A 12,279-nucleotide genomic window follows, 5' to 3' on the forward strand; every position below is an offset into this window, starting at 1 on the left:
ATGTCTATACCTCATATCTCTGTTGTGGAAATAATGTGTTAATTTACACTTGTCAGATCCAATCTTTGCTAACAATGACAAAAATAATTTGTTTCTTGATTGACTTATTTACCATCCACTTCATGTAAGACAGTGTGTAATTGTTCTAATGTCTTGTTGATTTGTTGGAAGTTCATTTATTTTTACCTGTGGAGTGTGGCTTGAGGGTGAATTTAGGGACCTTGAACCACGGGGAAGACTCTTTTTCCTCAGATTCTGCTCTTTTGCTGTCATCTGTGCTCCAGTTCTGGACTTTTGTTGAGTTTAACTCCATGGTATAAACAGCGGAAGACTCGGACCTGTCCCTGTCCAGCATATCTGTTCTGGCTTGAGATGACACCAAGCCGTCAATAGGCTCCTCAATAAAACCTGCAGAGGCCATCTTGCCTGATTTTACTTGAATTCCTCTCTTTATTTTTCCCGGAGACAATTTTTTTGATAGATTTATATCTGCATGTTTGTATTCCTCCTTTGCAGCCATTTTCATATATGGAGAGGTTAACTCCACCTTTGGGAGCTGTATTTTACCACTGAATGTCTGTTTATCGTCTTTAGAGCCTTTGTGTGTATTTGCACCCTGTTCACATTTGGGACTTGAACTTGAATCTTTGACATCAAACAACCCTGATTTACCAGGGGAAAATGACACTTGGGACATTGTTATTTCTTCAACCATTGTTTTGTGTCGTCCCTCCCACTCTGGGCTCACAGTAACAGGTGCATCTGTGGACGTCCTAAAGCTTGGCTTTATTTTGTCTCGGGGAGCCTTTATTTTGTCACTGTCTGTTTCATTTCCAGCTTTTGTTTCCTTGTGTATGGTGCCCGTAGCTGTGGTAGATTCATCAGTTTCAGGAGGATTTACCAAGACAAAAACAGCTCTTTTTATTTTAGGCCTTTTAGTGCCCTCATACTGAATTTCCGGCCCATATATTCTGTCTTCAGGACAGGAGAGAGATGGTAATGGGACACCAAATTTAGGGATTTTTATTTTCTTGTCTTTTTCAGTTTTAACATAATCTTCATCTTGTGTTGTCCCAATATCAAAGTCTATTTCTGGAATCCTTGGAACTTTAATTTGTGGTCTGGATGAGGACTCACTAACATCAGCTCCATTTCCTACAGTGGTTGAACCTTGTGCACTTGGTAATGTAACCTTTGGTACTTCTACATGAATATCATCTTTGTTCTCTTTGTGTCCATTGTGGGTTTTAAGAGCGATATCAACATCTGGCATTGTCACATAAGGAATTTTAAACTTTCCTCTAGTGCCTCCCTTTGCTTCAATCTCAGGACCTTCAATTTTTCCTTTTGGTAGTGATATATCAAGTGAGGGTTTGCCAATTTGTGGCATCTTGAATTTTTCACTACCGCCTCTAAGCTCTAATTCTGGACCTTCAATTTTTCCTTTGAGGAGAGAGACATCAACATTTGGCATTTTCATGTGAGGCATTTTGAGATTTACTTCTGTTCCTCCCTCTGCTTCAATTTTTGGACATGGAAGTTTTCCTTTTGGAAGAGTTATATCAAGTGAAGGCACGTCCATATGTGGCATCTTGAATTTTCCACCTTTCCCTTTGACCTCGACTGCTGGGCCCTCAAGACTTCCTTTGGGGAGTGAGAAGTCAAGATTTGGCATTTTCGAATCAGGCATCCTGAAGTTTCCTCCACTTCCTCCCTCTATTTCAAGTTTGGGGCCATCAATCTTCCCTTTGGAGAGCGATATATCAACGCTTGGCATTTGTATGTGGGGAACTTTAAACTGTCCTCCAGTGCCTCCCTCTACTTCAATCTCGGGACTTTCAATTTTTCCTTTTGGTAACGATATATCAACTGATGGCATGCCAAATTGTGGCATCATTAATTTTTCACCCCTCGTGAGCTCTAGTGCTGGACCTTCAATATCTCCTTTAGGGACAGAAACATCAACTTCTGCAATTTTTATCTGAGGCTTTTTGAACTTTCCTTCTGTTCCTCCCTTTGCTTCAATCTTTGGACCTTTAAATTTCCCTTTTGGAAGAGATATATCTACTGCGGGCATGTCAAGATGTGGCATCTTGGATTTTCCAACTTCCCCTTTGAGCTCGACCTCTGGACCTTCAAGATTCCCTTTGGGGAGAGATATATCAACATCTGGCATTTTGATATGAGGCATTCTGAACCTTCCTCCAGTGCGTCCTTTGGTTTCAACGTCTGGGGCATCAATTTGACCTTTAGGGAGAGAGACATCGATATCTGGCATTTTAACGTAAGGCATTTTGAACTGGCCTTTCGTTCCTCCCTCTTCTTCTCTTTTTGGACCTTTAATTTTCCCTTGTGGAAGAGATATATCGATTGCAGGCACGGCAATTTTTGGCATTTTGAACTTTCCACCTTCCAATTTGAGCTCAGCTTCTGGACCTTCAAATTTTCCTTTATGAAGAGACATATCAATATCTGGCATTTTCATATGAGGCATTTTAAACATTGCTCCACTGTCTCCTTCTGTTTCAACCTCTGGTGCGCCAATTTTGCCTTTGGGAAGAGAGATATCTAAGTCTGGCATTTTGATATGAGGCATTTTGAATTTCCCTCTGGTTCCTGTCTCTATTTCAGTTTCGGGACTTTCAGTCTTCCCTTTGGGGAGAGATATATCAAAGTCTGGCATTGTTATATGTGGCATTTTAAACTTTCCTACAGTGCCTACTTCTGCTTCAACATCGGAAACTTCGATTCTTCCTTTTGGTAATGATAAATCAACTGATGACATGCCAATTTGTGGAATCTTGAATATTTCACCTCTTCCTTCCAGCTCTAATTCTGGACCTCCAATTTTCCCTTTGGGGAGAGAGACATCGAAATCTGGTATTTTCACGTAAGGCATGTTGAACTGGCCTTCTGTTCCTCCCTCTGCTTCAATTTTTGGGCCTTTAATTTTCCCTTTTGGAAGAGATAAATCAAGTGAGGGGATGCCAACATGTGGCATTTTGAATTTTCCACCTTCCCCTTTGAGTTCGACCTCTGGGCCTTCAATTTTTCCTTTGGGAAGAGAGATATCAACATCTGGCATTGTCACGTGAGGCCTTTTGAACTTTCCTTCAGTGCCTACTTGTATTTCCACATTAGGTGTGTCAATTTTCCCTTTAGGAAGAGACATATTAAAGTCTGGTATTTTCATATGAGGGATTTTGAACTTTCCCACACTACCTCCCTCTGCCTCAACCTCGGGAACTTCAATGGTTCTTTTCGGTAATGATATATCAAATGAGGGCATGCCAATTTCTGGCATCTTGACATTTTCATCTCTTCCTTTCAGCTCTAATTCTGGACCTGCAACCTTCCATTTGGGGAGAGAAACATCAAAATCTTGCATTTTCATGTAAGGCATTTTTAACTGGCCTTCTGTTCCTCCTTCTGCTTCAATTTTTGGACCTTTAATTTTTGGTTTTGGAAAAGATACATCAAGTGAGGGCAGGCCAATCTGTGGCATCTTGAATTTTCCACTTTCTCCCTTGAGGTCTACATCTGGACCTTCAAGATTTACTTTGGGGCGAGATATATCAACATCTGGCATTTTCACATGAGGCATTTTGAACTTCCCTCCAGTTCCTCCTTCCATATCAATTTCGGGACCTTCAATCTTTCCTTGTGGGACAGAGATATCAACATCTGGCAATTTCACAGGAGGAATTTTGAACTTTCCTCCAGTGCCTCCCTCTACATCCAACTCTGGACCTTCAATTTTTCCTTTCGGTAATGATATATCAACCCAGGGCATGCCAATTTGTTGCATCTTGAATTTTCCACTTTCCCCCTTGAATTCTAATTCCGGAACTTCAATTTTCCCTTTGGGGAGAGAGATATCAACATCTGGCATTTTCATATGAGGCATTTTAAACTTTCCTCTTGTTCCTCCCTCTGCTTCAATTTTTGGACCTTCAACCTTCCCTTTGGGAAGAGATATATCAAGTGAGGGCATGCCAATATGTGGCATTTTGAATTTTCCACTTTCCCCCTTGAGCTCTACGTCTGGACCTTCAAGATTTCCTTTGGGGAGAGATATATCAACATCTGGCATTTTCACGTAAGGCATGTTGAACTTTCCTCCAGTGCCTCCCTCTACTTCTACCTCTGGAGCTTCAATTTTGCCTTTGGGGAGAGAGATATCAATATCTGACATTTGCACGGGAGGAAGTTGGAACTTTCCCCTAGTAGCTCCTTCTATTTCAAATTTGGGACCTTCAATCTTCCCTTTTGGGAGAGACATATATACATCTGGCAATTTCACGTGAGGCATTTTGAACTTTCCTCCAGTGCCTCCCTCTACTTCTACCTCTGGAGATTCCATTTTGCCTTTGGGGAAAGAGAAATCAACATCTGGCATTTTCACGGGAGGAAGTTGGAACTTTCCTCCAGTGCCTCCTTCTATTTCAATTTCAGGACCTTTGATTTTCCCTTTTGGGACAGAGATGTCAACATCTGGCATTTTCATGTGAGGCATTTTGAACATTCCTTCTGTACCTCCCTCTGTTTCAATTTTTGGACCTTTAATTTTCCCCTTCGGAAGAGATATATCAAGTGAGGGCATGCCAATATGTGGCAACTTGAATTTTCCACTTTCCCCCTTGAGATCTAGGTCTGGACCTTCAAGATTTCCTTTGGGGAGAGATACATCAACATCTGGCATTTTCACATGAGGCATTTTAAACTTTCCTCCAGTGCCTCCCTCTACTTCTACCTCTGGAGCTTCAATTTTGCCTTTGGGGAGAGGGATATCAATATCTGGCACTTTAATGTGAGGCATTTTGAAATTTCCCTCTGTTCCTCCCTCTGCTTCGACTTTGGGACCTTCAATTATCCCTTTTGGAAGAGATATATCAAATGACGGCATGCCAATATGTGGCATCTTGAATTTTCCACGTTCCCCCTTGAGCTCTATGTCTTGACCTTCAAAATTTCCTTTGGGGAGAGATATATCAACATTTGGCATTTTCACGTGAGGCATTTTGAACTTTCCTCCAGTGCCTCCTTCTACTTCAATTTCGGGACCTTCAATTTTCCCTTTTGGAAGAGATATATCAAGTGAGGGCATGCCAATATGTGGCAACTTGAATTTTCCACTTTCCCCCTTCAGCTCTATGTCTGGACCTTCCAGATTTCCTTTTGGGAGAGAAATATCAACATTTGGTATTTTCACGTGAGGCATTTTGAATTTTCCTCCAGTGCCTCCCTCTACTTCTACCTCTGGAGATTCCATTTTGCCTTTGGGGAAAGAGAAATCAACATCCGGCATTTTCATGGGAGGCATTTTGAACTTCTCTCCAGTTCCTCCTTCCATATCAATTTCGGGACCTTCAATCTTTCCTTGTGGGACAGAGATATCAACATCTGGCAATTTCACAGGAGGAAGTTTGAACTTTCCTCCAGTGCCTCCCTCTACATCCAACTCTGGACCTTCAATTTTTCCTTTTGGGAGAGAAATATCAACATTTGGCATTTTCATGTGAGGCATTTTGAACTTTCCTTCTGTACCTCCCTCTCTTTCAATTTTTGGACCTTTAATTTTCCCTTTTGGAAGAGATATATCAAGTGAGGGCATGCCAATATGTGGCAACTTGAATTTTCCACTTTCCCCCTTGAGCTCAAGGTCTGGACCTTCAAGATTTCCTTTGGGGAGAGATACATCAAAATCTGGCACTTTCACGTGAGGCATTTTAAACTTTCCTCCAGAGCCTCCCTCTATTTCTACCTCTGGAGCTTCAATTTTGCCTTTGGGGAGAGAGATATCAACATTTGGCATTTTAATGTGAGGCATTTTGACTTTTCCCTCTGTTCCTCCCTCTGCTTCGATTTTTGGACCTTTAATTTTCCCTTTTGGGAGAGATATATCAAATGAGGGCATGATAATATGTGGCATCTTAAATTTTCCACTTTCCCCCTTGACCTCTATGTCTGGAACTTCAACATTTCCTTTGGGGAGAGATATATCAACATCTGGCATTTTCACGTGAGGCATTTTAAACTTTCCTCCAGTGCCTCCTTCTACTTCTACCTCTGGAGCTTCAATTTTTCCTTTGGGGAGAGGGATATCAACATCTGGCATTTTCATGTGAGGCATTTTGAACTTTCCTTCTGTACCTCCCTCTGTTTCAATTTTTGGACCTTTAATTTTCCCCTTTGGAAGAGATATATCAAGTGAGGGCATGCCAATATGCGGCAATTTGAAATTTCCACTTTCCCCCTTGAGCTCTAGGTCTGGACCTTCAAGATGTCCTTTGGGGAGAGATACATCAACATCTGGCATTTTCACGTGAGGCATTTTAAACTTTCCTCCAGTGCCTCCCTCTATTTCTACCTCTGGAGCTTCAATTTTGCCTTTGGGGAGAGAGATATCAATATCTGGCATTTTAATGTGTGGCATTTTGAACTTTCCTCCAGTGCCTCCTTCTATTTCAATTTCGGGACCTTCAATCTTCCCTTTGGGGAGAGAGATATCAACATCTGGCATTTTCATATGAGGCATTTTGAACTTTCCTTCTGTATCTCCCTCTCTTTCAATTTTTGGACCTTCAATTTTCCCTTTTGGAAGAGATATATCAAGTGAGGGCATGCCAATATGTGGCAACTTGAATTTTCCACTTTCCCCCTTGAGCTCAAGGTCTGGACCTTCAAGATTTCGTTTGGGGAGAGATATATCAACATCTGGCATTTTCACGTGGGGCATTTTAAACTTTCCTCCAGTGCCTCCCTCTACTTCTACCTCTGGAGCTTCAATTTTGCCTTTGGGGAGAGGGATATCAACATCTGGCATTTTAATGTGTGGCATTTTGAAATTTCCCTCTGTTCCTCGCTCTGCTTCAATTTTTGGACCTTCAATTTTCCCTTTTGGAAGAGATATATCAAATGAGGGCATGCCAAAATGTGGCATCTTGAATTTTCCACTTTCCCCCTTGAGCTCTATGTCTGGACCTTCAAAATTTCCTTTGGGGAGAGATATATCAACATTTGGCATTTTCACATGAGGCATTTTAAACTTTCCTCCAGTGCCTCCTTCCATTTCAATTTCGGGACCTTCAATCTTCCCTTTTGGGAGAGAGATATCAATATCCGGCAATGTCACGGGAGGAAGTTGGAACTTTCCTCCAGTGCCTCCATCTATTTCAATTTCGGGACCTTCGATTTTCCCTTTTGGGAGAGAAATATCAACATCTGGCATTTTCATGTGAGGCATTTTGAACTTTCCTTCTGTACCTCCCTCTGTTTCAATTTTATGACCTTTAATTTTCCCTTTTGGAAGAGATATATCAAGTGAGGGCATGCCAATATGTGGCAACTTGAATTTTCCACTTTCCCCCTTCAGCTCTATGTCTGGACCTTCCAGATTTCCTTTTGGGAGAGAAATATCAACATTTGGCATTTTCACGTGAGGCATTTTGAATTTTCCTCCAGTGCCTCCCTCTACTTCTACCTCTGGAGATTCCATTTTGCCTTTGGGGAAAGAGAAATCAACATCCGGCATTTTCACGGGAGGAAGTTGGAACTTTCCTCCAGTGCCTCCTTCTATTTCAATTTCAGGACCTTTGATTTTCCCTTTTGGGACAGAGATGTCAACATCTGGCATTTTCATGTGAGGCATTTTGAACATTCCTTCTGTACCTCCCTCTGTTTCAATTTTTGGACCTTTAATTTTCCCCTTCGGAAGAGATATATCAAGTGAGGGCATGCCAATATGTGGCAACTTGAATTTTCCACTTTCCCCCTTGAGCTCTACGTCTGGACCTTCAAGATTTCCTTTGGGGAGAGAGATATCAAAATCTGGCATTTTCACGTGAGGCGTTTTAAACTTTCCTCCAGTGCCTCCCTCTACTTCTACCTTTGGAGCTTCAATTTTGCCTTTGGGGAGAGGGATATCAATATCTGGCATTTTAATGTGAGGCATTTTTAAATTTCCCTCTGTTCCTCCCTCTACTTCAATTTTTGGACCTTTAATTTTCCCTTTTGGGAGAGATATATCAAGTGAGGGCATGCCAATATGCGGCAATTTGAACTTTCCACTTTCCCCCTTGAGCTCTAGGTCTGGACCTTCAAGATGTCCTTTGGGGAGAGATACATCAACATCTGGCATTTTCACGTGAGGCATTTTAAACTTTCCTCCAGTGCCTCCCTCTATTTCTACCTCTGGAGCTTCAATTTTGCCTCTGGGGAGAGAGATATCAACATCTGGCATTTTAATGTGTGGCATTTTGAAATTTCCCTTTGTTCCTCCCTCTGCTTCAATTTTTGGACCTTCAATTTTCCCTTTTGGAAGAGATATATCAAATGAGGGCATGCCAAAATGTGGCATCTTAAATTTTCCACTTTCCCCCTTGAGCTCAAGATCTGGACCTTCAAGATTTCCTTTGGGGAGAGATATATCAACATTTGGCATTTTCACGTGAGGCATTTTGAACTTTCCTCCAGTGCCTCCTTCCATTTCAATTTCGGGACCTTCAATCTTCCCTTTGGGGAGAGGGATATCAACATCTGGCATTTTCATATGAGGCATTTTGAACTTTCCTTCTGTATCTCCCTCTCTTTCAATTTTTGGACCTTCAATTTTCCCTTTTGGAAGAGATATATCAAATGAGGGCATGCTAATATGTGGCATCTTAAATTTTCCACTTTCCCCCTTGAGCTCAAGGTCTGGACCTTCAAAATTTCCTTTGGGGAGAGATATATCAACATTTGGCATTTTCACGTGAGGCATTTTGAACTTTCCTCCAGTGCCTCCTTCCATTTCAATTTCGGGACCTTCAATCTTCCCTTTTGGGAGAGAGATATCAATATCCGGCAATGTCACGGGAGGAAGTTGGAACTTTCCTCCAGTGCCTCCATCTATTTCAATTTCGGGACCTTGGATTTTCCCTTTTGGGAGAGAAATATCAACATTTGGCATTTTCATGTGAGGCATTTTGAACTTTCCTTCTGTACCTCCCTCTCTTTCAATTTTTGGACCTTTAATTTTCCCTTTTGGAAGAGATATATCAAGTGAGGGCATGCCAATATGTGGCAACTTGAATTTTCCACTTTCCCCCTTGAGCTCAAGGTCTGGACCTTCAAGATTTCCTTTGGGGAGAGATACATCAAAATCTGGCACTTTCACGTGAGGCATTTTAAACTTTCCTCCAGTGCCTCCCTCTATTTCTACCTCTGGAGCTTCAATTTTGCCTTTGGGGAGAGAGATATCAATATCTGGCATTTTAATGTGTGGCATTTTGAACTTTCCTCCAGTGCCTCCTTCTATTTCAATTTCGGGACCTTCAATCTTCCCTTTGGGGAGAGAGATATCAACATCTGGCATTTTCATATGAGGCATTTTGAACGTTCCTTCTGTACCTCCCTCTGTTTCAATTTTTGGACCTTCAATTTTCCCTTTTGGAAGAGATATATCAAGTGAGGGCATGCCAATATGTGGCAACTTGAATTTTCCACTTTCCCCCTTGAGCTCAAGGTCTGGACCTTCAAGATTTCCTTTGGGGAGAGATATATCAAAATCTGGCATTTTCACGTGAGGCATTTTAAACTTTCCTCCAGTGCCTCCCTCTATTTCTACCTCTGGAGCTTCAATTTTGCCTTTGGGGAGAGAGATATCAACATTTGGCATTTTAATGTGAGGCATTTTGACTTTTCCCTCTGTTCCTCCCTCTGCTTCGATTTTTGGACCTTTAATTTTCCCCTTTGGAAGAGATATATCAAGTGAGGGCATGCCAATATGCGGCAATTTGAACTTTCCACTTTCCCCTTTGAGCTCTAGGTCTGGACCTTCAAGATGTCCTTTGGGGAGAGATACATCAACATCTGGCATTTTCACGTGAGGCATTTTAAACTTTCCTCCAGTGCCTCCCTCTATTTCTACCTCTGGAGCTTCAATTTTGCCTTTGGGGAGAGAGATATCAATATCTGGCATTTTAATGTGTGGCATTTTGAACTTTCCTCCAGTGCCTCCTTCTATTTCAATTTCGGGACCTTCAATCTTCCCTTTGGGGAGAGAGATATCAACATCTGGCATTTTCATATGAGGCATTTTGAACTTTCCTTCTGTATCTCCCTCTCTTTCAATTTTTGGACCTTCAATTTTCCCTTTTGGAAGAGATATATCAAATGAGGGCATGCTAATATGTGGCATCTTAAATTTTCCACTTTCCCCCTTGAGCTCAAGGTCTGGACCTTCAAGATTTCCTTTGGGGAGAGATATATCAACATTTGGCATTTTCACGTGAGGCATTTTGAACTTTCCTCCAGTGCCTCCTTCCATTTCAATTTCGGGACCTTCAATCTTCCCTTTTGGGAGAGAGATATCAATATCCGGCAATGTCACGGGAGGAAGTTGGAACTTTCCTCCAGTGCCTCCATCTATTTCATTTTCGGGACCTTCGATTTTCCCTTTTGGGAGAGAAATATCAACATCTGGCATTTTCATGTGAGGCATTTTGAACTTTCCTTCTGTACCTCCCTCTGTTTCAATTTTTGGACCTTTAATTTTCCCTTTTGGAAGAGATACATCAAGTGAGGGCATGCCAATATGTGGCAACTTGAATTTTCCACTTTCCCCCTTGAGCTCTACGTCTGGACCTTCCAGATTTCCTTTGGGGAGAGATATATCAACATGTGGCAATTTCACGTGAGGCATTTTAAACTTTCCTCCAGAGCCTCCCTCTATTTCTACCTCTGGAGCTTCAATCTTCCCTTTTGGGAGAGAGATATCAACATCTGGCATTTTCACCTGAGGCATTTTGAACTTTCCTCCAATGCTTCCCTCTCTTTCAATTTCGGGACCTTCGATTTTCCCTTTTGGGAGAGAGATATCAACATCTGGCATTTTCATGTGAGGCATTTTGACTTTTCCCTCTGTTCCTCCCTCTGCTTCCATTTTTGGACCTTCAATTTTCCCTTTTGGAAGAGATATATCAAATGATGGCATGCCAATATGTGGCATCTTGAATTTTCCACTTTCCCCCTTGAGCTCTATGTCTGGAGTTTCAAAATTTCCTTTGGGGAGAGATATATCAACATCGGGCATTTTCACGTGAGGCATTTTGAACTTTCCTCCAGTGCCTCCCTCTAGTTCAATTTCGGGACCTTTGATTTTCCCTTTTGGGAGAGAGATATCAACATCTGGCATGTTCATGTGAGGCATTTTGAACTTTCCTTCTGTACCTCCCTCTGTTTCAATTTTTGGACCTTTAATTTTCCCCTTTGGAAGAGATATATCAAGTGAGGGCATGCCAATATGTGGCAACTTGAATTCTCCACTTTCCCCCCTGATCTCTATGTCTGGACTTTCAAAATTACCTTTGGGGAGAGAGATATCAACATCTGGCATTTTCACGTGAGGCATTTTAAACTTTCCTCCAGTGCCTCCCTCTACTTCTACCTCTGGAGCTTCAATTTTGCCTCTGGGGAGAGGGATATCAACATCTGGCATTTTAATGTGAGGCATTTTGAAATTTCCCTCTGTTCCTCTCTCTGCTTCGAATTTTGGACCTTCAATTTTCCCTTTTGGAAGAGATATATCAAATGACGGCATGCCAATATTTGGCATCTTGAATTTTCCACTTTCCCCCTTGAGCTCTATGTCTGGACTTTCAAGATTTCCTTTGGGGAGAGATATATCAACATTTGGCATTTTCATGTGAGGCATTTTGAACTTTCCTCCAGTGCCTCCTTCTACTTCAATTTCGGGACCATCAATCTTCCCTTTTGGGAGAGAGATATCAACATCCGGCAATTTCACGGGAGGAAGTTGGAACTTTCCTCCAGTGCCTCCTTCTACATCCACCTCTGGACCTTCAACTTTTCCTTTCGGTAATGATATATCACCTGAGGGCATGCCAATATGTGGCATTTTTAATTTTTCAGTTTCCCCCTTAAATTTTAATTTTGGACCTTCAATTTTCCCTTTTTGAAGAGATATATCAAATGAGGGCATGCCAACATGTGGCATCTTGAAACTTCCACTTTCCCCCTTCATTTCTATGTCTGGACCTTCAAGATTTCCTTTGGGGAGAGATATATCAACATCTGGCATTTTCATGTGAGGCATTTTAACGTTTCCTCTGGTGCCTCCTTCTATTGCAATATCGGGACCGTCAATCTTCCCTTTGGGGAGAGAGATATCAACATCTGGCATTTTCATGTGAGGCATTATGAACGTTCCGTCTGTTTTTCCCTTTGCTTCAAGTTTTGGACCTTCAATTTTCCCTTTTGGAAGAGATATATCAAGTG

General features: G+C 41.7%; 1 protein-coding gene across 1 annotated transcript in view; it reads right to left on the minus strand.

The window, feature by feature from the left end:
• prx (periaxin) overlaps window positions 1-12,279 on the minus strand; it is a 51,630-nt gene that overhangs the window by 2,318 nt on the left and 37,033 nt on the right. Inside the window, exon 9 of the mRNA XM_068316762.1 lies at window positions 187-12,088. Within this exon, the coding sequence (XP_068172863.1) occupies window positions 187-12,088 (11,902 nt within the window). The remainder of the gene's footprint in view (window positions 1-186; window positions 12,089-12,279) is intronic.

Source organism: Antennarius striatus, chromosome 6 (genome assembly GCF_040054535.1).
Source record: "Antennarius striatus isolate MH-2024 chromosome 6, ASM4005453v1, whole genome shotgun sequence".
NCBI lineage: Eukaryota > Metazoa > Chordata > Actinopteri > Lophiiformes > Antennariidae > Antennarius > Antennarius striatus.